The sequence below is a fragment of the Chelonoidis abingdonii genome, chromosome 5 (genome assembly GCF_003597395.2).
Source record: "Chelonoidis abingdonii isolate Lonesome George chromosome 5, CheloAbing_2.0, whole genome shotgun sequence".
NCBI classification, from domain to species: Eukaryota; Metazoa; Chordata; order Testudines; family Testudinidae; genus Chelonoidis; species Chelonoidis abingdonii.
This window is the reverse complement of record NC_133773.1, coordinates 91,457,178-91,482,623: the sequence shown is the minus strand read 5'-3', so window position 1 is coordinate 91,482,623 and position 25,446 is coordinate 91,457,178. Positions and strand designations below refer to the sequence as shown.

The window sequence follows — 25,446 nt, the reverse complement described above, 5'->3', positions numbered from 1 at the left end:
GCACATGTCTGGTTGCCCCTACAGGTATTGCCAGGGAAAACTCTCTGGCACTGGTGCATGAGATATGCACACATCTACAGTGTAATGGACATACAGAGCACATCTCAATGAATAGCTGTTATGAGAAGATGAGTAACCATATTTCCTCTCTCTGAGATGCAATGAAAGAGGGAAGTGAAGAGTAATATAATATAGAAGATTAATGAAGTTGCATGGATCAACGGGATGGCTTCATCCTGAAACAATATTATACAAGTGTAAATAAGAACATTACCTGCAGAATCTTTATTTAATAAGGGGGGAGGGATAGCTCAGTGGTTTGAGCATTGGCCTGCTAAACTCATGGTTGTGAGTTCAATCTTTAAGGGGGCCATTTGGGGATTTAGTTGGGGATTGGTCCTGCTTTGAGCAGGGGGTTAGACTAGATGATCTCCTGCGGTCCCTTCCAACTCTAATAATTTATGATTATATTACTGATGATTCATGAGAAGAAGTTAACTGAGCTTGACTCTTTAGGCTGTTTATTCCAGATTCCAAGCTGTCTATGCTTTTTTGGGTAGAAAAGAGGTAAGACAGTGACATTATAAATATTTCACTAAATTTGAGTTTCACCTTTGGAGACTAATCTTTTGGTTTCCTAGTCATAAGTCACTGAAAATGGTGTATGTGGGTTTTTGTGTGTGTCATCATGTTCCAAAATATGGTGGTGTAACTAGTAGTTCATCTTAATGTCTGCATGGGCTAATCCAGTTTTTTGATTCTTAATTTGATTAGAACATAGTGTGTATAATTGGAAGACTTAAAAAATAAGAATGACCATATTGGGTTAGATCAATGTTCCAGCTAGTGGCCAGATGCTTCAGAGGGAATGAACAGAACAGGGCAATTTATCGAGTAATCCATTCCCAGTTTCTGGCAATCAGAGGTGTAAGGAAACCCAGTGCTTGGGGTTGCATCCCTGACCATCTTGGCTAATAGCCATTGATAGATCTATCCTCCAGCTGATGTGCTGGTGGGAAATGACATAATGACAAAGCTGTTAACATTGTGACCTGTAGCAAGAGGGAATATCCTGAGTTCCCAGAGGTAAGCTCTGAGGAGAAACAGCTGAGAGGGGAGCTATCCATTGTCATCTAGTCCTCGCTTCTGGCAATTGGAGGTTTGGGAATACTGGGGGAAAAAGATTGCATCCATAGGTGCCAACTTTTTCCAGCACTGGTGGGTGCTCATGCCCCCTGGTCCCGCCCCTAGCCACACCCCCAATCCAACCCCTTCCCCAAAGGCTCCCCAACTCCACCCCCTTCCTGCCCCTGTTGGATCCCTTCCACAAATCCCTGCCCCAGCCCTGCGTCTTTCCCCAGCAAGCCGCATTCTCCTCCTCTCTCCCTGCCCTGCGAAACAGCTGTTTTGTGGCACAAGCATTGGGAAGGAGGAGAAGCAGGATGGGGTGGCGTGCTCGCAGAGGAGGAGGAGGAAGTGTGCACCAGAGCACCTATGGAGTTGGTGCCTGTGGTTGCATCCCTCACTACCTTTACTATAGTTTCAACCAATTTGCCTTCTGCTGAAGTTAGGCTCATCAGCTTGTAATTTCCAGGATTGCCTCTGGAATATTTTTTTTAAAAATCAGCATCACATTAGCTCTCTGCCAGACATCTAGTGCAGATTTAAGTGACAGGTCACATACCACGATTAGTAGTTGTCATAGTATTCTTCCCCAATCTGAACTTTAGGGTCCAAAGATGGGGTACTAGCGTGAATTCCTCTAAGCTTAGATCTGATACGCTGCCAGCCAACAGGATTTTGAAGTGCGATAAACTCTGGTCTCCCCAAAACCTTCCCTGGGACCCCCAAGATCCAGACCCCCTGGATCTTAACACAAGGAAAGTAAACTCTTTCCCTCACCAGTGCCTCTCCTAGGCTTTCCCTCCCTGGTACCCTGGAAGATACTATGATTAAAACTCCTTGAATCTTAAAACAGAGGCTTCCACCTCTACCCCTCCTCTTTCTCTCCCCACCAATCCTTGGTGAGTACAGACTCAATACCTTAGCATGAACCAGAGGAAAAAATCAGTTAGGTATTTAAAGGAAGTTTTTAATAAAAGAAAGAAAAAATAAGAAATCTCTGTAAATACAAGATGTAATATTACAGGGTCTTTCAGCTTATAGACACCAGAGAGAAAGCATCCCCCAGCACAAATACAATTTAAAACTTCCAGCAAACTACACATTTGCAAATACAGAAAACAATTTTAAAGATTATAACCGCCTTTCTACTTAATACTCACTATTTGAATTATTAAGAGACTGTAACAAGAAGATTGGCAAGAAACCTGGTTGCACGTCTAGTCCCTTTCAGGACCGAGAGAGAACAAAGCAAAACCCAAAAACCACAAACAAAGGCTTCCCTCCACCGAGATTTGAAAGTATCTTGTTTCCTGATTGGTCCTCTGGTCAAGTGTTGCAGGTCACTGTTTGTTAACCCTTTACGGGTGAAAGAGACATTAACCCTTAGCTATCTGTTTATGACAGTAGTTCTGCAACTTTATATCTGAGCGCATTCAGAACTCTTGGCTGAATACCATCTGGTTCTGGTGTTTTATTTGTTTAATTTATCAGTTTGTTGCAAAAAAACCCAAACCTTCTGACTCCTCAGTCTGTGACAGTTCCTCAGATTTCTCCTGATGTGGTAAGCAGAGGTGAGTTTTAAAAAATAAAAAAAAGTATCTTGTCACCCACTCCCTGTGTGGCATAGGGGTTTGCTGCAGGAGGAAGTATTCCAGAATGGCCTGGGTCATAGCAGGTTACATAAAGCAGGTGATGTTGGTAGACGAGATCTAGTGATAGGTTCAAATCGTGAGTGCGTGTGTGTGTTAATCAGGAGAAAGAACTCTCAGTGGTTTGAGCATTGGCCCGCTAAACTGAGGGTTGTGAGTTCAGTCCTTGAGGAGGCCATCTGGGGCAAAAATCTGTCTGGGGATTGGGCCTGCTTTGAGCAGGGGGTTGGACTAAATGATCTCCTGAGGTCCGTTCCAACCCTGATATTCTAACTCAAAGAAAGGAATGGGGCTCATGAGATCCAAGAAGGGTCCTGTAGTGGGGTGGTCACCTGCTCCTGCCTGGAAGGGCTTAAAGCAGCCCTGGAGAGGGTTATGGCAGAGAAAAGTGTAGGCTGACTGGGGAAGCAGCCGCAGCTGGGTCACACCCCAGTGAAGCCTCAGCTCGTCCTGTATGAGAGGCTGGGAGCCAGGAGCTCAATAGTCTCCTGTAGCTGTGGAGGGAGACAGGCCTGGCTGCTGGGGAGCTGGATAAGGTACTTGGAGTGGAGCAGGGCTGGGGAAAGGCCAAGGGAGCTGGGGATCTCCTGCCTGGAAACCCCCCAGGCCGTGGCCTAGTATAGGGCCAAACAGGTACTGGGGTTGTAGGGGACAGCCCAAGGCTAGACAGAGGCAGCAGGCCCAACCTTCCCTTGCCAGTGATGAGTGGCATACACTGCAGTCTGCCCCAGGAAACGGGGGCTAGTTGGTGACTGGCAGTAGCCTTACACTGAGGTGGGGTGGGAGTTCCCCTGGGTGGGGAGACCCTGAGACTGAGGGGTTACTGCCAAAGGGGCAGCACCCCAGAGAAAGGGGCACCGGGGTCCTGGGAGGGACACGAGGGCTAGCGGTAAGGCAGAACTTTGGCCTGCAGGGGGCGCTCCAGAGGCTGGATGAGCTAATTCCCAGAGACAACCAGCAGGAGGTGCCGCAGCGGTGTCCCGCACGTTTATACTTCCCCACTCCCATAATCAGCATTTCTGAAAATCATCCCTGTAAGCTTGTGCTATTACATTTCCAAACACACAAACATTATGGCTAGGGCCCCACCAAATTCACAGTCCATTTTGGTCAATTTTATGGTCATAGGATTTTAAAAGTAGTAAATTTCATGATTTCAGCAATTTAAATCTGAAATTTCACAGTGTTCTAATTGTAGGGGTCGTGATCCAAAAAGGAGCTGTAAGGAGGTCGCAAGGTTATTGTGGGGGGGTTGTGGTATTGCTACCCTTACTTCTGTGCTGCTGCTGGCAGTGGCTCTTCCTTCAGAGCTGGGCAGCTGGAGACCAGCAGCTGCTGGCTGGGAGCCCAGCTCTGAAGGCAGAGCCACCACCAGAAGCAGGGCAGAAGTAAGGATGGCATAGTATGACATTGCCACCCTTACTTCTGCACTGTTGTTGGCAGGGTGCCACCTTCAGAGCTGGGCGCCTGGCCAACAGCTACCACTTTCTGACCACCCAGCTCTGAAGGCCGCGCAGAAGTAAGAGTGGCAATATTGCAACCCCCTGCAACTCCCTTTTGGATCAGGACCCCTAAGTTGAAAAACACTGGTTTCCCCTAGTGAAATTTGTATAGTATAGGGTAAAAGCACACATAAGACCAGATTTCATGTCCATGACACGTTTTTCATGGCTGTGAATTTGGTAGAGCCTTAATTATGGCACTGAATTGTACTTTTCAAAGCTTGGAAAGCTGACATTTACTAAAAGACAAGCTAAGCACAGCATTTGCTTTTGTTTAAATAACAAATAAAAAGGAGGAGTCATGAAGTCCTTGGGCGCCATTCCCATCCCCAGGATATATGCATTTATTTTAAATTTATTAATATTTCCTAAAATATAGCTTTATTTTTGCCATTATTTGCTGTACTTTTAATTGCTAGTTATCAATATTCAGATTCTTAGAGATAACTTGTCATGGGATTTGTTTGTTTTTACAGGGAAAGCAAGTAATGAATGTAATTTTGTCAGGAAGCACTAAAATAAAATTTTATTTCTGCATATATTTACCTAGTTGACAAATAGTGCTTGAATTCTCTGGTTCTGAGAAAATACTAGATAAAAGCCTCCTGTTTTTTCTAGGTATATGTTAAAGAAATATATATACTGTGCAGGAGCCTGCTCTCTTCAACACTGATTTTACATCTGTATAAGTCCAGTAACTTCAGTCAAGTTTACTCCTGATTTACAGTGAGAGCAGAACTAGCCCACTGTATTTTAATGGCTGGGAAAAATGTACTTTATTGTGCCCAGTAGACCGTTTGCTTTTCTGGTCAATAAAATCTTCTTGATTGTGATTTATAAATTGTTTTCTTGCCTACTTCCACATTCTTTAAAGAAAATTCTCAGAACTAGGATGGGGCAAGTGAAATTTTACCTCTCATTTAATTACAGGGAAGCTTAAGAACAAAAGTAGACTATTTCACTTTTCTTTAAGATAAGTGACTATACATCCATTGTAGGCTAGTGACAATTGAACAGCCAGGCCAGTTTGGCCCCCTTTGTCTTTGACTAACTGTACCTAATACTTTACAGAGTGAGCAAGGAGTAAAGTTGCAGTTAAGCTGACCTGCAGTTTCAGTGCTTAATATGTATGGAAAAAGTATATGTTCTTTGAAGGCCAATTTCACTGAACTCAGTGGGAGCTGAAGGTGCTCTGCCACTTGCAGGATCAGGCCCACAATAAGGACCAGCTTCTGTTGAAGTCAAGACAGGCCAGATTATGACATTCTGAGGCCCTAAACTATGTCAAGTGTAAGAGGTCTCATAACATTAAAAAAAAAAAATTTCACAGAAAGGACATTGAATATATAAACATGAAAGCTTTATATTGGCATACAAAAAAAGGCAAAGTTGCAAAAATAGAATAATCTTCATTTTCAGCAGCCGTCTCTGTAATGAGGACATCATGATAGAAATAAATTTTAGACAAATTCTTTGAATTAATTGTGTATGTAAGTAAAGTAGAAGTAAACAATATAAAAATACAAAAGCAAACAAAATTACAGTAAATAATACAGTTTACTAGAAGAGTTCTCAGGAAATTTTTCTTCTCTCTTGGGACATCTAAATTGTGGGAATCCTTATCTGAATAAGCAATGAGACTCTTAAAGGATATAAAATGGCAATAGAGGAGATAGGATGTGGCTAACCCACAAGCTTAAAGCTCAACTATTAGTTATATTGATATGAATGATACCCAGGTAATAAGCAAATCATCAGAAAATTGTATGTGGGTTGCATTTTTTCTAATAAATTGATTTTGTTTTGTTTTTATAGAAGGTTATGCTAAACTACCTAATATTGGTACTAAAATTAACAGCAAAAAGGTTTTATTAAAACCAGTAAAAACTTTAATTTTGTAATATAAATATTGAGATTTGTATATCTATACAACAAATAATATATATTATGTAATAATATATACAATTATATTTATATGTAATATATAGTGTATATTATATAATGTTTATATTATATATAATCTATTACATATTATAATGCACATCAAAAACCTGTGTTATTTTACCAGGATATTTCTGTGAAAGTTAGTGCTATTGTATCTATGTTCTTACAAGAAAACCAGAGAAGATACATATGTTTTTTTTACACCATATATAAGGAAAATTATCCTCCTTTTTATACAAGGAAAAAATGTTTGATTAATTTTGTTAGGGAAAATACAAAGTTTATCCAGACTATATATAAAATATATTTACAAATGTTTGTTCACATTTAATTTTCACTACAAAACAATGAATTGTTGGGATTTTTCTTTTGCCATACTATAAAAATACAATGTATTATGCATATGATATGTGATTTATTAGTCTCTATAAGAATTTTTACATAGCACACTACCTATAATAATATATTGTCTTGCGCGCTCCAAACCCGCCAACCAGAAAATCCCAGCCTTCTTTCTAGGCAGAAATCTCTTGCATTTGCTTCTCTATCCTGTCTCCCCTAGGATCACTAATTAATCTCAAGTAAACACCTCAGAGACACAGAGTGACAACAAGCTATGTGCATGAAGGAGAGAGAGAATTTACCAGAGAAAAGTCTGGCATTGAGAAAGTGAGAAAAACTAGCCTATGATCAAGCAAATATAATGAATATTATAGGCTTTAATAGCCTATAAATCATGTATGCACGTAGTTTGAAATAACTTGCTCACCAAGTACTCAGAAGATACACATATATATCAAAATATTTTTTCACTTCTCTTAAAACCCTCTATTTATGCTTTCATCAGCACTCTCTGATATTTACTTTGAAGGTTCCTGAAACTGATGGAGGGAAGCCAACACAAATTTATCCTCCTCAAGATCCACTCGACCCAAGTCCATAAGATGATCACCTGCAAATTCAATCATGTGAAGCATGGATAGCGCATGAAGCGAAAAGCGACATACACACTAAAATACATAACTCCAAATATGTGTAGATCGAAAGAACACACTAACATTCGAATATGAGTTTGGCAGGATTGCTTCACGACTGTGCCGTCTCCGACCTCACATTTTTCCTGATTTTATCAGCACTGAGATTGTTTGTTTGTTTGTTTTATTTCATTTAAATAAGTTATGAAGGCACAGTCAGAATTTTACCAGTAGCAGCTGGCCAACAAAACAGCCTTAGGAGACAGATAGCAGACTTAGAGAAATACTAATTTTACAAGTGCAATTATCATTTTTTTTCTCAGCCCTGCCTTCCACCTGTCAATAATGAACAATAAATAAAGGGTAAGGGTATGGTAGAGGTATTTGTGTAGCCAGAATTGTATATTTTTGTCATATTTGAACAAAAATGTCTATATCTAGAGAGAATCTTCTTTTTCCCATATCTCCTTTATTTCAACCGATTTTGATAACATTTGAAATGGAGTCAGTTTTTTCTTTTTTAGAGGCTGCTCCTATTGTGAGGCCTTAAATTGTAGCTTAGTTATTTTATACCTTAATCTGGCACAGAGTCAAGGAGAATTTTAACATTTACTTGAGTGGGAACAGGATTGGGCCCTAAATGAGCAGGAACATGCCAAGAACTATACAACTGTTTGAGGCCATATGTTCCTCTAATGAGATAATTTAACCTGTTGATTTTTAAGAACTGTGGCTATTATAAATTATATCTGCTAACTAATATAATCCATGTTATTTAAACTGTGGGGTATATGATATGATGGGAGTTTAAGATCTGGTAGCTTAATGTTTAAAATTGGCAGCTTTCTGACTATGAGAGAGAACATTTTTGCTTAAAAACAACAACAACAAAACCCAGCATTGCTTTTCATTAAAATGGCTAGGCCTTTAACACTAGCTTGTTCCCCAATCCAGTCCCTGTCAGAAGCACTCTGAATTTCACCGCCAACAAACCAGTTTTGAATTTTCAAACTGATTAATGGTTTGAAAAAAGGACATGCTGTTTCATGGCTATTAGATTTTCCTTCTTGATATCTTACTGATATTCATTTCTGTATACCTTTCATAGACTTTAAATTGTAACTGTTACTAAACAACAGTGACAGCTATGAATAAAACACACACAAAAAAACAACTGAAAATACATCCATGTAAAGAAAAAATCCACATAAATTTATCTTTTCATCGTGAAGCGGTTTCTGTGGTTTTGTATGGATTTTTAAAAATAAGATTGTAGAGTTTGTATTGATTCTATGAAAAATAATTTAAAAATACATGAGGAAGTGATTGTCGTACCTTCTTACATCACTTGTAAGTGTTCATTACAGCACTGTTGGTGACATTAATCACTGAGTTACATAACTCTCTGGTGGCTCGGTAGGTTATATCATACAATGTGAGCCCATGGGACTTTTGCCTGAGTAATATGCTACTGGCAGTTTTCATATCCAGTGGAAATGTACTTTAAATAAAATCTACACTTAGCTAGAGTTCTTAGCAGACTCAGAAAGAGAAGAGCACAAAGAATCACATTGAAAAGCTGTAGTGTGCCGTTATTAATGTGACACAGTCTAATCTCCAGAAATGCAAGGTTTTTCTCCTGATGTTGCAGAGCAAGATTATGAAATTAAAATATGCACACCTTCTGAGGTGAATGTTATTTATTATAAAAGAGTTTAAAACCCTATAAGCTGTAATAGTATTCCCGATAGAGATATTCAGAAACTACAGTGAGTTCATGCATGGATACATGTGGATGTCCTTAAAAGCTGGGACTCCATGTTCCATTGGAAAAATGAATTTGAGCCGCCTTATAGAAAAGGAAAGAAATTGTAGTAATATCTATTATAGCTGTTCTGTCTCTTATTCCGATTTCCACATTTTCTTCAGAAGGTTGTACCTGTGATATCACAAAATTCTCCATTTATGTTGGAACTGTTAGCTGTAGTTGAAGCTATAGATGTGTTTTTTTTCCAGGTTACTGGTTGCAGTGTAAATTAGTGTATATAAAGACAGCAGAGAAAGTGGTAACCATGCCTAAAAAATTCAAAACAATGATATTTTCATGTGTGATTTTGGAAGCCAAATTTCTGGCCACGATAACACTCTTTCTGCATTGCTTAGAGAGAGTATAATATTTCATTTGCCAGAGGGATATAATCTTTCCAAAAAGTATGTGTTTTGGAACCTAAGGTGAGTGTGGGAAATCAAAGGATTCTTGGAGCACCTGAGAGAACTGAATATAATATATTGTTCAATTAAACAAATAAGCAGAAAAGCTAGCTCCAGCTCAAGGCCTCTCTCAGCTTGCTTTCTGCAAGAAATTTTCTAGAAGCCAATATTACTGCTACTCCTAATCCAGTACGACTCTTAAAATCAAGTTCCTCTCAAAGGGCAGATTGCCAGAGCATTAACCTACATACTTTTAGCACTTTTGATCTTCAGATATCAAAATTCTTTCCTAATAATATTTTTGGGAGGAATGAGTTGTCTGTTTATATGGAAAGCATTACTACAAATGATTCAGAGTGAGACTTGCCCCTTGTTCATATTGCAAAACTATAATAGGCACAATCACTCTATCCTTTTGATCTGAGTCACAATCAACACCCTAATGCTTTCTCCACTGAGTCATCAGTATTATCTGTGTTTGAGGGAAGCATATACATTTTACTCTGAGTCAATGCCATCCTCTCCATGGAGAGAAAGTGTTTGATGAATAATGTTGGTAGCATCTACTCTCAGGATGCAAGTCATTTTCACTTGTCCTGAAGTTTTTTCCCTAGCTCAGGCATTCTGCAAAGAACAACACTGGCATATTTTCCCAAGAAAACAGAATATGTCTGTTGTTTCCCCTGAAAAGTAATCAGGTTTTACCTTTCTATTGGACATCTATTAATAAAATGTGAAGTATTTTGCAAACTATAAATGTTTGCTGTGTTTACCTACCTCCCTGTCTCATGTTGCGTGTCTGAGTGACAACCCTGTGGAGTATGTACAACAACAATTGTCCTTGAGAAGTTGAAAATAGAGCACTAGATCAATTTACCTGCTTGTAATTCTAGTACTAAGAGGGCTATTATTAGGGAGCTGCTTTTATAGCAGGCTTCTTTTGCTGTAAATCTTTGTACTAGTGTAGTTTTGGAAGTGGGATGCAAAGAAGCATATCTGTACACGTATGTTTAGTCTGAACTGTAAAAAGCTCCACTATATAACATTTTTCTGCACTTCTCCCACCCCAATACAAACATGCTTTTCCTTTCCTGAATTTCATTCTAGTTAGGTTTTTTCTTGTGTTCTGGGTGTCTTCCCAGTTGCTTCTGGGTGTTAATTATTATGTAGGATGTGATAATTGCTCCTTAGTGTAGAATATGCATCTGCTTATTTTTTCTGCTGGAACTGTACATTGCAATGCTGTATTGAATCTCACGGGCTGCTTTGGAAGAGAGAATTTAGGATGATATCCTGAAAGAAATTTCCAAGGACCTCTTCCTTCCCAGAAATCTGCAGGAGTAACAGTGGCAGCAGAACAGTTCTCATCTGGGGAGGAAGCTGTAAGCTACTAGATGTGGGAAGAGTTTTTGTTCTATCACATTTCTGGGTGTGTTCCCAGTGCTGGTATACAGTGAGTAATCTAAGGGTTTCTCTTCCTCACAGCTCTGACAGTGCAGGCTTGTGCTGTGCTCCAGGGTTCTGTTTCTTTGGCTTTTCCTTTTGGTTTTTATGTTTTGTTAGGCACAAGCTCAGTGAAAAGTCACACCATTGTATACGTGCCTCAGAACCTTAAGGGGGTAGAAGGAAACATGATGCTATATAGTAACAGCCACCAATAAGTTAACTATTCCCAGAGAGATGCAGTCAATGTAATTGAACTGTAGTCTCTGTTACAGCAGGTTCTTTATTGCCAATGCACTGAACCCTTGACATCTGCTCTGCCAGGACAAGTATAATAACTGAAGTAAGGGGGGGATGTGTTAAATGAACTAGGGAGCAGTCCTACTGAGGGAGATATGGGTTTGACTCCCCATGCTTGCCATTTAGCACTGCCATTTCGGCAGGACAGGGAATGCTGAAGAGGTTGCAGGCTTGTTATGATGTATGGTCTCACATATGGTTTACAGATATCAACTAACATAGAACACTGTGACTAGAATTCACAGCTTTTAGCTCTAAAAGCACAGCCTCATCTTTATGAGCTAGCAGAGCAACTCCACTAGCTTATCTTGGGGAAGGTATTGTGGTCTGACAGCTTTCAGCTGGACTGAATGTGTGTGATAAACATAATCTCAACCCAGCTTGATACTTGTTGCTAGGGGGGAGGGATAGATCAGTGGTTTGGGCATTGGCTTGCTAAACACAGGGTTGTGAGTTCAATCCTTGAGGAGGCCACTTAGGGATCTGGGGTGTAAAAAAGGTCCTTCTGGTGAAAGCAGGGGGCTGGACTCAATGACCTTTCTCCGTTCCAGTTCTGGGAGATTGATATATCTCCATTTATTTATTATTGAATATCAGGAGAGAATTTGCTTACACTGCATATTCTTATGTTTCTGCAGAGGGCAATTTTCTCAGGGTATGTCTACACTGACAGTTACAGTGCTGGCAGTTACAGCACTGCTCAGAGAGTGCTGAAGGGAAACTGCTGTGGTGTGTTCACACTGTCAGCTGCCTGTGCAATAGTATGTTCACACTTGCGGCACTTGCAGCGGTATTCGAAGTGGTGCACTTTGGGCAGCTATCCCACAGAGCAGCTCTTCCTCTTCTGCTGCTAAAAGTAGTGGGAAGGCGGAGGGGGTCGTGGGGTATCCTGGATCCAGTCCTGATGCCCCATGATGCATTGTTTTGCATCCCAGGAATTCCTGTGCTTCCGTCTGCATTTGGTGCTACCTTTCAACTGTTTGCGTACTGCGAACTCTGCCTCTTTGGTCTGCAGGAATGAATCCCGAACTACTGACCGGTATGCAGCTTGCTCTGACCAACACATCACGAGTGGCAGTGGAGTTATTCCTTAAATTACAAAGGCAAGAGGACTGCAACATTGATCTTGCCATGCGTAGTAGCTATGAAAAAATGCCTGTGGCATTCATGGAGGTGCTGACCACAGTCGAACGTCGCTTTTGGGCTCAGGAAATGAACACTGAGTGGTGATATCACGTCGTGATGCATGTCTTGGATGATGAGCAGTGGCTGCAGAACTTTTGGAGGAGGAAAGCCACATTCATGGGACTGTGTGATGAGTTCGCCCCAGCCCTGCTGCTCAAGGACATGAGAATGAGAGCTGCCCTACCGCTGGAGAAGCATTTGGTGATTGCACTGTTGAATCTGGCTACTTCAGACTGCTACTGATCAGTCGCTAACCAGTTCGAAGTGAGAAAGTTGACTGTTGGACTCCTGTTGATGGAAGTGTGCAGGGCCATTAATCGCATCCTGCTCCGAAAGTCTGTGATTCTGGGCAAAGTGTGTGACATTGTGGATGGCTTTGCACAAATGGATTTCCCTAACTGCGGAGAGGCGATAGATGGCACACACATTCCAATTCTGCCACCAGACCACCTAGCCACAGAGTACATTAATCACAAGGGGTATTTCTCAATGATTCTCCAGGTGCTTGTGCATCACCGTGGGTGTTTCACAGACATTAACGCAGGCTGATCTGGAAAGGTGCATGACACGCATCTTTCGGAACACTGGCCTGTTCAGGAAGCTGCAAGCAGAGACTTTCTTCCCAGACCAGAAGATCACTGTAGAGGATGTCAAAATGCCCATTGTGATCCTGGAAGACCCTGCCTACCCCTTAATGCTGTGGCTTATGAAGCCATACATGGGACACCTTGACAGCAGCAAGTAGCGGTTCAACAACAGGCTGAGCAAGTGCAGAATGACTATTGAGTATGCTTTTGGCCGTTTAAAGGCCTGCTGGTACTGCCTATATGGGAAACTGGACCGGGCCAATGACAATATTCCAATTCTTATAGGTGCATGCTGTATGCTCCATAATATTTGTGAAGGGAAGGGGGGAGCTTCACTCAGGGCTGGACCACTGAGGCTAAGCCCGTGGAGGCTGAGTTTGAACAGCCAGATATCAGGGTTATTAGAGGGGTGCAGCATGGGGCCATAAGGACCAGGCATGCCTTGAGGCATCAATTTGAAGCTGAAAGCTACTAATTTGTTGCTACTCTTGGGAATGCAGTGCTTGTAATGCTATGAGGTGATTGTGATTGGTGCAGACTATGCAATATGAAGGTTTAAGAAAATTGTCTATTGTTTTGGAGGGCTCTATTTGCTTTCAGTTAATGGAATAAAGATTGCTTTCAACCCAACACAATTCTTTTATTAAAAAACAACAACCAAAGGAGAGAGTCAAACAAAAAAAAACACATCAGCACTGAGGGGATGTGGGAAGGGAAGGTCCCAGGAGGAGGTGGGGTCCCGGGATGGTTAAAGATTTGTATATGTCCAGGGATCATATCCAACCTTCTCCTCTGGAGTACAGTGCAGCGGGTACTGTATTTCAGCAGGGCCAAACTGCAGAGGGATGGGTGTTGAGTGCAGTGGGTACTGGGAGTCCACGGGGCTGGACTGTGATGGGGCAGGAGTGGAATGCATCAGGTACAGACTGGAGCCAGGAAGTTGATAAGTGTGTTGGCAGTGTCTGGGGGGGCGCATGGGAAAGAGTTTTGTGACAGTGGCTGCAGGGGAGGGCGGGTGTGGAGCTGCTCATTTTGAAGAGCTAGTATCTCCTGGAGCATGTCCACTAGGCACTCCATAACATTTAAGAGCCGCTCCATGGCTTCATTCTGGCATGCCACGGTCTTCTTTCGGTCCTTCTTCTCACTGTCCTGCCACTCCTTCAATTCCTATTTTTCGGCGGTGGAGTGCATCATAACATCACGCAGAAAGTCCTCTTTAGTTCTTTGTGGCTGCTTTCTAATTCTGTGCAGCCGTTCAGCTGCCGATAACAAAGAGGGAAGCTGGGCTCCCAAGGTCATCTCTGTGAAGTTTAAACACATTTTACAGAAGCAGTATTGTTTGCAACACAGACCACATTGATTCAGTGCTTTAAAACACAGCCAGTACTCACACACCTGTCGCTAACTGGCTGACCCCAGGCAAATGCACATGAGCAACAAGACGCGTAAAATGGTGAGTACCCGCAGAGGCAGGGTAAATCAAGCTTCCTGGACTCTGCTGTATACTGGGCATGTGGCTGTTGGGGAGAGCCAGCAACCCTCCTGCACCCAACGACTCGCTTCAGCGATTCCCAAAATCAAATCCACTTACCAGGGGCTTCCTCTCCTGTTTGTGCTTCATGAAGATCCGATAGCTCTGACTGGCTAGCCTCCTCTAGGATAGAAAAGAGCTCCTGGCTGCATGCATCTCTGACCTCCAAGTCATCCTCTGGGTCCTCTCCCCCTCCACATCCTCATTCAAGATTTCCTTCTCCTGGTTTGGTTCACTCTCAACAGGCACACAAGCCACTGAAGTATCCAGGGTAGTCTTCGCAGTGGAGATGGGGTTGCAACAGAGTATCGTGTCCAGGTTTTTGTAAAACCGGCAACTCACGGGTGCAACACCAGAGCAGCGGTTTGCCTCCCATCCTTTGTGGTAGGCATTCCGTAGCTCCTTCACTTTGACCCTGCAGCCTGTCTTGGTCATGTCCCCTTTCTGTCATGCATCATGAAATCTGTCCGTAGGTATCATAATTCCTACGGCTGGAGTGCAGCAGGGACTGGACAGCCTCCTCTAACCAAATGCCGATGAGGTCCAGCAGCTTGACATTGCTCCAAGGGATAGATTGTCTTGTGCATGGAGCAGGGCATGGCCACCTGGAAAGTGAGACCACTGCATGCGTCACTGAGCAAACAGGATGGGGACTTGTAAAATTCCAAAGGAATTTATGGGGTGGGGATGACGGTTGGTCACTGAAGGCAGAGCAGTAGAGTTCAAACTGATGACCAAAGAGGCAAGAACAGGCATTGTGGAACACCTCCGGGAGGCCAATTGCAGTGCTGTACCACAGTGCAGAACCCCTGGTGCAGAAAACTGTACACCTCTTGTCGGGGTGTGTTTTTTTGTTTTTTTTTACAGTGTTGCAACTGCACAGTTTCTGTGCACTAAGTGGCTTAGCAGTGTGTACACCTCGGGAGTTACAGCACAGAAAACTGCTTCACTGCACAGAAACTTGCCAGTGTAGACTGGGCCTTAGGGATAGTATTACATTAGTGTGGAATTCTGACAGGTTTGAGTCAACCTTTCATCCTTTGAAGGTCACCAATGGATGAGGATTTCAGATGAAATCTAAAAAATAGATGAGATCCTATCTGTTCTACATGGATAGATGGTAAGAACCAAATTTTTCAAAGCAACCTCAAGCTGTATTCCAACTGCAGGAAACAAACAGAAAATGGTCAAATCACTGTATGTGCTATTTTTGAACACTATTGCTTATGCACAGAGAATATTTGCATATATGAAGCCCAATTTCTGTTTCACTTGAGCACACAAATGGAATTTTTCACATCTAAAGTTTACCATTTGGATGCATAAGTGCTGGAGTTCCAAAAATTCTACACTCAAAGTGTGCGCACACAGTCTGTTTTTCTGAAAAATTGGCCCTAAAGTTTCTGTGATTTTTCATATTGTGATGCATTCTCCATGAGACTATCCTTGAAGACCTCTTGAAAGCTGTGGGTGGTGCAGAATGCAACTGGATGCCTGCAACCTATAGCTGCAGAAAATATGACTCCAGTTTCTGACAAGTGGGCAGACTTTCTGTTGGCTTCCAGTTGCATTTCCTGTGGTTTATATTGAGCTAAAAGTCTTGTGTGTATTTGTGTCCTGACTATCTGAGAGACCACCTCACCCCCATTAGCTATAGCAGCAGAATACTTGAGCTAATAGTCCCACAGTGAAACGTATGCAAGCTGGTGGCATGGTGTTCTCTGTAGATTAGATTGCCTTCAACTGTTCATTTATCCCCACTTTGTCCAGCAGAGCCTGATTCTGCTGATATTTAGGGCACATTGTTTGTTCTTAACTTTTCTATTTCTGCCCATTTCCTGAGGATGATGAGGGTGATTGGATGAACTGGTATATAGCAGACCCTACTCGATAGCTGCTATAATGTGGGTATGAGTTATAGTTTCTGTGGAAAACCTATACTTGAATTTTCTAGAATTTTATGTGATTAAATTGTGAAGCAAGACATAGTCTTAAAAGAGGGGTTTTTCACCCCTTCACATAACACAAGAACCAGGGGTTGCTCAATGACATAAATAGGCAGCACGTTTAAAACAAACATAAAGAAGTACTTTTCACGCAACACACAGTCAACCTATGGAACTTGTTGCCAAGGGTATTGTGAAGGCCAAAGGTATAACTGGGCTCAAAAAAGCCAAGATGGTCAGGGACATACGCCATTCTTTGGATATCCATAAACCTCTGACTGCCACAAGCTGACACTGGATGACAGGGGATGGATCACTCAAAATTACCCTATTGATTCTCTCTGAAGCATCTGGCACTGTTGGAAGACAGGTTACTGAGCTGGATGGACTATTTTTCTGATTCAGTATGGACTTTCGTGTGTTCTTAAATGTTTATTTTTAAGAAGACCAGAAGGGAATGGCACAGCATGCATTTATTTGAATTTGCAGATTTTTACAAAATTAAAATTAGTAAATGAATCTTTTTGATCAAACAGCAAATAAAGCATTACATGTGCTTAGATGCTTCTGTGTAATTTTTTCCCTTGGATTTTACTTGTTAGTTTTCTTCTGTTTAGCACTTTCCTACTTATTCATCCATTTCATTAAGTACTTTGAATAGAGTTGGTTGAAACATTTTTCTGCACAGATGGCTTTTTGACTAAATAGCAATTTTCACAAGAATGTGTTTGCTTTTCATTTAAATTTTTTCTTGTTTAGGTTGTCAAAAACTGGAGAAGCTTTTGGTTTCAGGTCTTTTTTTCAGTGAAACTCCCTAAAATTCCATGAAATATTACAACAAAAGCAAAATATATATATCTTTCTGGAATTTTTTAAAGCAAATAATATACATTTTTAACAACTTGTGTTTTGAAGAAAGCACTTGCTTTTATTAAAGCTATGATGAAAAATAATCTAATTTTAAAAATTTGATTTTTTTCATCTTGAGAAATTTGAGGCCAACTACTGCCATCATTACTCTGACAAAACTCTCATTGAAACCAGTGTAATGTTTTTCTTAAATAAAAATGGATTTAGAACTGCAGGATTTGGTTCTTTTGAAGGAAAAGTAAGAAAGTATTACTGTTTTGCCAGTCAGTGAGGGGAGAAAAGAGACTATTTTGTATGACATTCTGCCTCAGATGAAAGTAAGAAGTTCATACAAATCTCCCTTGTGTAATATTTTTCTAAATGGTTTGAAATGATCTAGCCAAGAGATGTGACAGACCGGAAGTATTCTATTCATAAAGCGCCTGCTTCATATGGGAAGATGTAAGACATTCTAAGGGTATTCCAGTAAAGGTTGAAGTAAAACTCTCTCTTTCTCTTTTTCCCTCAATAGCTGGGAAGAACATCACTGGCAATGCACCTTCTTTTCTGATATCTATTACTAAAGAAAGCTCCCAGTTCCAGAAGAGACTCCTAATAGGAGTATATAACAACAATATTTGGCTTAAGAAAGGTAAGGAAATAATTGCTTTCCAGGTTTTGAATTAATACTGTAAGGAATATCTTGGTTTTAACAGTTCAAGACGTTGGGTGGAGAGGGAGATGTGAGAGAAAGTAGATGATGATTGATGATAAAAGGATGTGTATTAGCTATTATGCCTTGAGTTGTAAACATACAAAACAAGAAACTCTAACTTCATACTCAGGGTAGAAAAGCATGCAAATGTGTGTGTTACTGTACTTCCAACCACCACTATATATGGAATCAGACATTTTACTTTCTTCTCAGCCAAAAGGGTCAACATGGGCTATCCAAAGATTCAGGAATGTCTCAGATCTCCTATGCAACTCTGTTTTGCCGAGATAGACATTTTTCATGTTTGCAGAATGTGTCACCATTGGCAAATTATTGACAAGAAGTGATCCATCCTTTTAAAACCTAAAGTACTGATCTGCACTTCATTTCTTAATGAAGAATTTTAGACTGACTAGTGGCACATAAAATATTCTGAACTTTCTTTCCCAATGCCATCACCACTAACAGGAAGAAGTTGGAAACAGATAAAACTTATTATAAATGTTCTAATTAAGGTGGAATGACAATAACAGAGGATAAATATTTTGCACACCTCACTTCATATACTTTCCCATATGGAAAGATCATATGAATTGTACATGGTAGTTTTTAATATCTCTATAGTGTATATTTGGCTAAGCTTGCAAAAACTTCACACTCATCTTGATGTCATTTCTGTGTTAGTCTATCAGTGTTCCTGTATGTAATGTGATAATGTTTGAATGACACATTAAATCAATTCCAAAATTTCAGGTAATATTCTAGGCATTAATGGTGAGAACCCCATTGATTTGGGGGAAAATTGAAAAACTAAAAGGAGGAAAAATGGGGACCCATGTAGCCCTTGCCATCTGTTTAGCACAGCTAACAGCTTCAGTCACCTCTACACTTGTGTATCGATCAAACCACTGGCTGATGGCACCCAGGATATGTGAGTGGAGACACCACCAATCTGATTGACTTAATGTACCCTCTCTCCACACATGCACATCATATGTTGTTTGAAAGCTCAAATGTCTACTTTAAGATTGAGGTATTATGTGGAACAGTCATGTGGTGCCATTCCTATATAAAGGGGAATAAACAGTGACACCATCAACATGTTAAAATAACCACTTTGAAAGATCTGCATTCATTTCTGTTAGTTTAATGACTCCATGTATTATTTCAAGACATAAAATTGGATATTTTTGTGTGTGACCCCAAAGGATTACAACAACAATCTAAAAGGTAAAACAAAATCCAATAATACATTTGTATATGTGTCATTTAAATGTAATAGCGTTGGTGACACTTCTAGTCAACATCTTTATCATCAGCTTGTTCATCATTATGATCTCTGTCAAAAGTGTATGGTTTACCACAGTCTTCATTGCCTTGGCATGCACACAGTTCTGTGCAGGGAAGATTGTTCTGACTACAGACACAGTTGACTCTGCAGCAACCTGTACTGGTACAGGTACAAATAAGGTCCTGTAGAAGCTCAGGTGCCATTGGGTCCTTGAAGAATATAAAAAGTAGTTCATTGTCCACTTTTTTCCATTCTTGTTGCAATGGTGATCCAATACTTTGTCTGTCTATGTGTGAAGCCATCCAAATCTTTGTATGTCAAGATGTTCTTTTGACCTGCTCTTCAAAGCTGTCCACACATGGTGGGGATTTGGCCAGTGACTTGTCCTTTTGGACGGCTAGACTGAGGCACAAGGAATTCAGGTCTCTGGGCCTATTCTTTTTCTCTCTGATCATACAGGATTGCCACCGACTTCCTTGCTGCAGAAATTGTAGATTATGAGTCTATTTTCTCAAGTACTTTTTGGTGGTGAGTCAGTTCTGGAAGTGATCTAGGTTTTTCAAATTCTGCATACTGCATAAGAGACTCCGATTGCCTGGGGAGTATAAGTGATATTTCTTTCCAATGCTTCAGTGATATTTCTTGTGATGCTGGACTGTCTGCAGACTTTTCTTAATATAGCACTCTAGCCATTGAATGGAAGGTATTCTTTCCATGAGCAGTCTCGGTGCGGATGTCTGTATTATCATCATCTTTATGGACGAGCATCTGCATAAAACGAGCATGCAGTGGCACAATTCCATTTGGAATGAACATACCTCCCAGGAATCTCTAATTTTTGCACCACTAATGATGAACCACCTCCAGCTCAATTACATTGAGAATTCATGGTGTAGCTGTGCAGCAAGGCTTATATGGAGTTGTGTTGTAATTTTGGTGTTGCATACTATGCACTTCACAATTGAGAGGCATCTTCTTTGAATGTCTTCTGAAGGATGATGCTCCCTGCAGGCTGAATTATGTCTTTTTTTAATCTATCAACCAAAGGACAAACTCCTGCACCACTTGGGGCACAAAAGTAACTGCTCTGTAAACAATCATTTGGCTTTAGATAATATTCTGAGGTTTTCATTTTGGCTATTTCAGACCAAAGAACTGAAGTGGGCATTATAAAAAGAACACTTGTTCATTGGCAAGTTGTTCATCAGGCTCCTTCGCCAGAAGAACATCTACAAAACATTTGGATGACGCAAGTTTCTGTATTACATTGCTAGCAGATTGAATAGCATCTGCTAATGTTGTTTCACTGCATAGAACAATGGTAAATTCGCATTGTCCATGCTGTGCATGGAATGAAATTGCAGAACCATAGTATTTTTCTAATCTTGCTTGTAATTTGCTACTGGAATAGATTGCAGTTTCTATAGCTGAGGGAAGTAGGGCTTTATATCTTTGTAGCAGCATAGACAGGAGAAGAGCCTTCTTGTTGTACACAGGATAATTATCTGTCTCTTCAATCAGCTGATAAAATGCAATGTCATATGGTGCCCTTATTGCTGCAGTATAAGTAGGTGGTTTTGCTTTAAGATTTGTTTTACTGACATAGGAAGAAAGGCATGTTGAGTGATAAACTACATCCTTAGTAATCAAGTTTTCTTTAGATATTTTGCACACCATGTCATCATCTCCTCTTTGATGTGCTGCCTCCCTTAGATTTATTGCTCTCTCAAATGTTTCTATTTTATGAGGCAACGGTGAATCACGGCCAGTAGGAGCTGCGGGCAACCATGCAAATGTAAAGAAACTAGTGGCCCACCAGCAGGGTCGGAGCAAGGATATTTTGCACCCTAGGCGAAACTTCCATCTTGCGCTCCCCCCCCCCCCCAAATCACACACATTATACACAATACACGGTCACAGAGTAACATGTTTTAATTTAGAATTTATGTTTCCGCGCTTTAAGTTTAGCAAATTTAGAAACAAGTTCCTCCAAGTCAGTGCTGTGAGCAATGTCATGTTCTAGTGACAAGTAGATAGCCCAACAAGTCCCAAATTTAACTTAACTTAAAACTGTAATCCTACTCGTGTGGTAGTGTTTCTGGAACTGCAAAAAATGACACTTTTTTCTCATTCTGGGTACCATTGTTTCACCTCACCTGCAGGCTTACACAATACTTGAAAGCTCCACATCATACCTCACCTAAATGTACATAAAATAAGTGTTCAAATGATATGTGATGTGGGTGTGGCCACTTTTGGAGAATGGCTACGTGCCGATTAACACCATCCAGCCTAACAATGTCCCTGCTCATCCTCCCAATAGAATTTAATATGTTGATATCCTGAATGACTTGTCACCCTGACAAATAATAATGATGGAGGAAGGGGAATGGGGTTGTGCACAGACTGTGGCATGGGGTAGAGAATGGGGGACCCAGGTATGGAGGAAGCGAATAATGGGAGGCACATAGAACCCCCCTGGGGGCACGGGGGAAGACTGGGGAAACCTGGTATGGGTGTGGGGAGCATGCAGAGCCTCTCCTGTGGAGGTAAGGGAAGACTGGAGGGCATAGAGGAAGTGAGAATGTGGGCCTTTACAGAGCTGCTGGCATTGAGGAGAAATGGACGATCCTTATATGGGAGGAGAAGGGAATAATGGGCACACAAAACCCCTGGCAGGAAGAAATTTAGATGAAGTCCTTAAAATAGAGGGGAATGAGAAGGTGGCATATAGGAAGGCTGTGGGTGGAATGGAGGAATGCAAAAAGCTGCTGGTGCAGTGTTCTTAGCCTACAGAAGCAACAAAGTATGTGACTCCCCAGTATATATGTATAATAGTACATCTGTATACATTTAGGTCCAGTTTTTTACTTAATGCAGGGATTCAACCTCTCTGTTTTGTATGAAGAATATAGTGTGTCTTCCTAAACTTACTACACATAATCTGGGTATTAAAGATGAATTTTCAGCTAATTCTGTTACTTAATTTATGGGGGTGGTATTAATTTAAAAAAAACCTCAGTAATGTTTGCTGCCTGATCTTACTTTAATTCTTTTGCTAACAAATGACTAGCTTGTTACCATTCACAGTTTCCACATAGTTAAAACTGATTGCCAACATGCCTCAAAAGTACATTTAAATAAATTATGCTGTTATCAAGCAAAGTTTATAATATGATCCTCTCCCCAATTTTTCCTGTTACAAGGTCATAGCATTTCCCTCCATAAAACTTAATGCAGAGCACACTTAACCTGTTCATGCTGAGGTTGTAATTGTAAGGTTTAGAGTTATTCTGTAAGGGAGATTAATGTGTTCTGTGCAGTGTTTTCTTATTATTTGAACGCAGAAGGAAGTTCTTTGTGAAGATGTGGAGTCTGTCTCCATCAGTGGAAAGATGTGTATGAAAGCTAGGGTATAAGAGGTGTCCCATAACTTTGCGTTTCCATGCTTTTTAGGATTTGTGTAAGGTTAATATCCTCCTTAGCCAATTTTTATTCCTTTTTAAATGAAGCTTTTGTTTATACATAAACAATATGGTAGTTTGCAAGTAGCACATATTTTACTGTACTCTAGCCTATATAATACCACATTTTTTAAATAAAATACCTCTATGAAAGAGGCCACTTTCATATTAGTTTGTGTATAACACAGTATCTCATAAGTATTATATGTAAAACATACACTACTTATTCTGAATTTGCATGTATGTATAATAGGTTTCTGTTCCATGAGTTAATAAGAATTTTCTAGTACAAAATGTGCCCCATAGTCTTTCCATAAAATATTCTGTGACAAAAACACACTGCTTTATACTATAGAAAAGAAGAGGCAAAAATGTAACACTGAATAATGTATACATTTTTGAATCTCCACATTGTGTTAATGCTCTTTTTTATTTGTATATTCAAATGTATAATCTTATTGATTGTATTATGTTTCTATTGTCTTTGATGTAGTTATAAATAATTCTTTATTTTAGTATGAATTTTTTTGATAGTTTATTTAGCTCTAGTTCCATCTTCGCCCCTTTATTTATACATATATTTTCTTGATTCTCAGTCTACTATTTCATTTTCTTTCTCAGTTTAACAGCTGATGACTTCAGGCTTGTTTTGCTTGTAGCGCCTGTCCTGATGTTCCAAAAGCTTAACATTTCCTTCTAGGCATTCTTTCTGCTCTTCCATTCCTTGAGCAGGTGGGGGAATAGAAAAGCCTTCATTTTCTTCAACTCTAACATTTACTATCCCCAACATTATTTATTGTGTCACCCTGCCTTTTAGAGTGACTGATTAATTTAGTTTGTGTTATCCTATCTCTAACCACTATAACCCGCTCTTCTCTCCCAGAGCCAGGGATAGAATTCAGGGTTCTTGATCACCAATATTATGCAGCTGATTAATAAACAGCTGTGCAACCCACTGTGAAAATCCGTGTCAAGTCTTCCACCAGTGAGTTGTCTATGCAGGGGCTAACAGTTATTCTGCATAGGCTGCAGAGATGGGTGGTGGGGTTGGGGGACTATCCAGTCCACGGCCCGACCACTTTTTGACTGGGCCAAACCTGAATGGTGTTCCAACCCTGTGTGCCAGGTCACAAAACAACTTGGTCAGATTTGGAGAGGATGGATGAGATGCCCATGGGCGGGGGGGCAAGGGTGTCAGGCTGCTGATAGAGGAGGGGCACCTGAGATGGGAAGAGGGGGGCAGGGAAGGGAAATCTGTGCCCCCCACTTTAATGGCATCCTGCACCCCTGTTCTGGTAGCTAAACAGAGAGTGGCTAAGTGAGAGATCTGAAGGGGTTCAAAACCCTGCTTCTGATCTATGTGGGAGGATGCTATAGTTACATGCAATTCACACAGTGCAAGGATTATTTTAAAACACATTTGTATTTAAAAACTGTGATAGTCTGTAATTATGGTCTGAATCACCAAAATACACATTTTACATTTAGCTCATTTGTTACATGGTTTGCATGTGTAACCCACTGATTGGTGTGTGTGTGTATTGTATATCTCCTGCTATGCCCAATCCACAAAGGATCTGAGCCTGTGATAGCTCTCATCTTGAGACAGTGGGTTTTTAGAACAAGCTGTAAAGGGTCATGCTTTTATCTCTAGGGATCATAAATTCAGTCCCTGGTATTTGCCAGGATGGTGACTCACGCTTGCAGTGTAGCAAGTTGGCATGTTTGAGGATGAGAAGAATGCTTCATGCTGGCACTGAAGGGGAGAGAAATAGGCAGATCTGCTGGTTTAATGTAGGAGAAAACACCCTGCAGCTCCCCCTGGATGTATCAAATTTCCAGAGATCTATGAGGCTACAAAATGTTTGGGGAAGTGAGTGATGACAAAGCCTTCTTCACCGAACTTCCCTCTAGCTGACAGGTTATATTGTCACTGCTAAATATGGAGGGCTGCTCTTGCTGAATTTACTTTCAGTAATTTCTAAATAGGGATAAAATGTCATGAACAAAGAAATTACCAACACATGTCAGAGCCTCTCTCATAGAATATCAGGGTTGGAAGGGACCTCAGGAGGTCATCTAGTCCAACCCCATGCTCAACCCCATACCCAACTAAATCATCTGAGCCAGGGCTTTGTCAAGCCTGACCTTAAAAACTTCTAAAGAAGGAGATTGCACCATCTCCCTAGGTAACTCATTTCTGTGCTTCACTACCCTTCTAGTGAAATTTTTTTCCTAATATGCAACCTAAACCGCCCCCACTGCAACTTGAGACCATTACTCCTTGTTCTGTCTTCTGGTACCACTGATAGCAATCTAGATCCATCCTCTTTGGAACCTCCTTTCAGGTAGTTGAAAACAGCTATCAAATTCCCTCTCGTTCTTCTTTTCTAGAGACTAAATAATCTCAGTTCCCTCAGCTTCTCCTCATAAGTAATGTGCTCCAGCCCCCTAATCATGTTTGTTGCCCTCCACTGGACTCTTTCCACATCCTTCTTGTAGCGTTGAACCCAAAACTGGACACAGTACTCCAGATGACGCCTCACCAATGCTGAATAGAGGGGAATGATCTCATCCCTCGATCTGCTGGCAATGCTCCTACTTATACAGCCCAAAATGCCGCTAGCCTTCTTGGCAACAAGAACACACTGTTGACTCATATCCAGCTTCTTGTCCACGTAACCCCTAGGTCATTTTCTGCAGACTTGCTACCTAGCCACTCGGTCCCTA

General features: G+C 40.9%; 1 protein-coding gene across 3 annotated transcripts in view; it reads left to right on the top strand.

Annotated features, from left to right (window-relative positions):
* The window catches only part of CRACD (capping protein inhibiting regulator of actin dynamics), a 258,245-nt gene that overhangs the window by 111,122 nt on the left and 121,677 nt on the right, over positions 1 to 25,446 (top strand). For 2 of the 3 annotated variants that reach the window (XM_032782743.2, XM_032782760.2), the window contains exon 2: positions 17,779 to 17,898. In XM_032782743.2, coding sequence (XP_032638634.1) covers positions 17,779 to 17,898 — 120 coding nt within the window. Of the gene's footprint in view, positions 1 to 17,778; positions 17,899 to 20,398; positions 20,574 to 25,446 lie in introns of all 3 variants that reach the window. The other variant, XM_032782752.2, reaches the window with a different exon arrangement.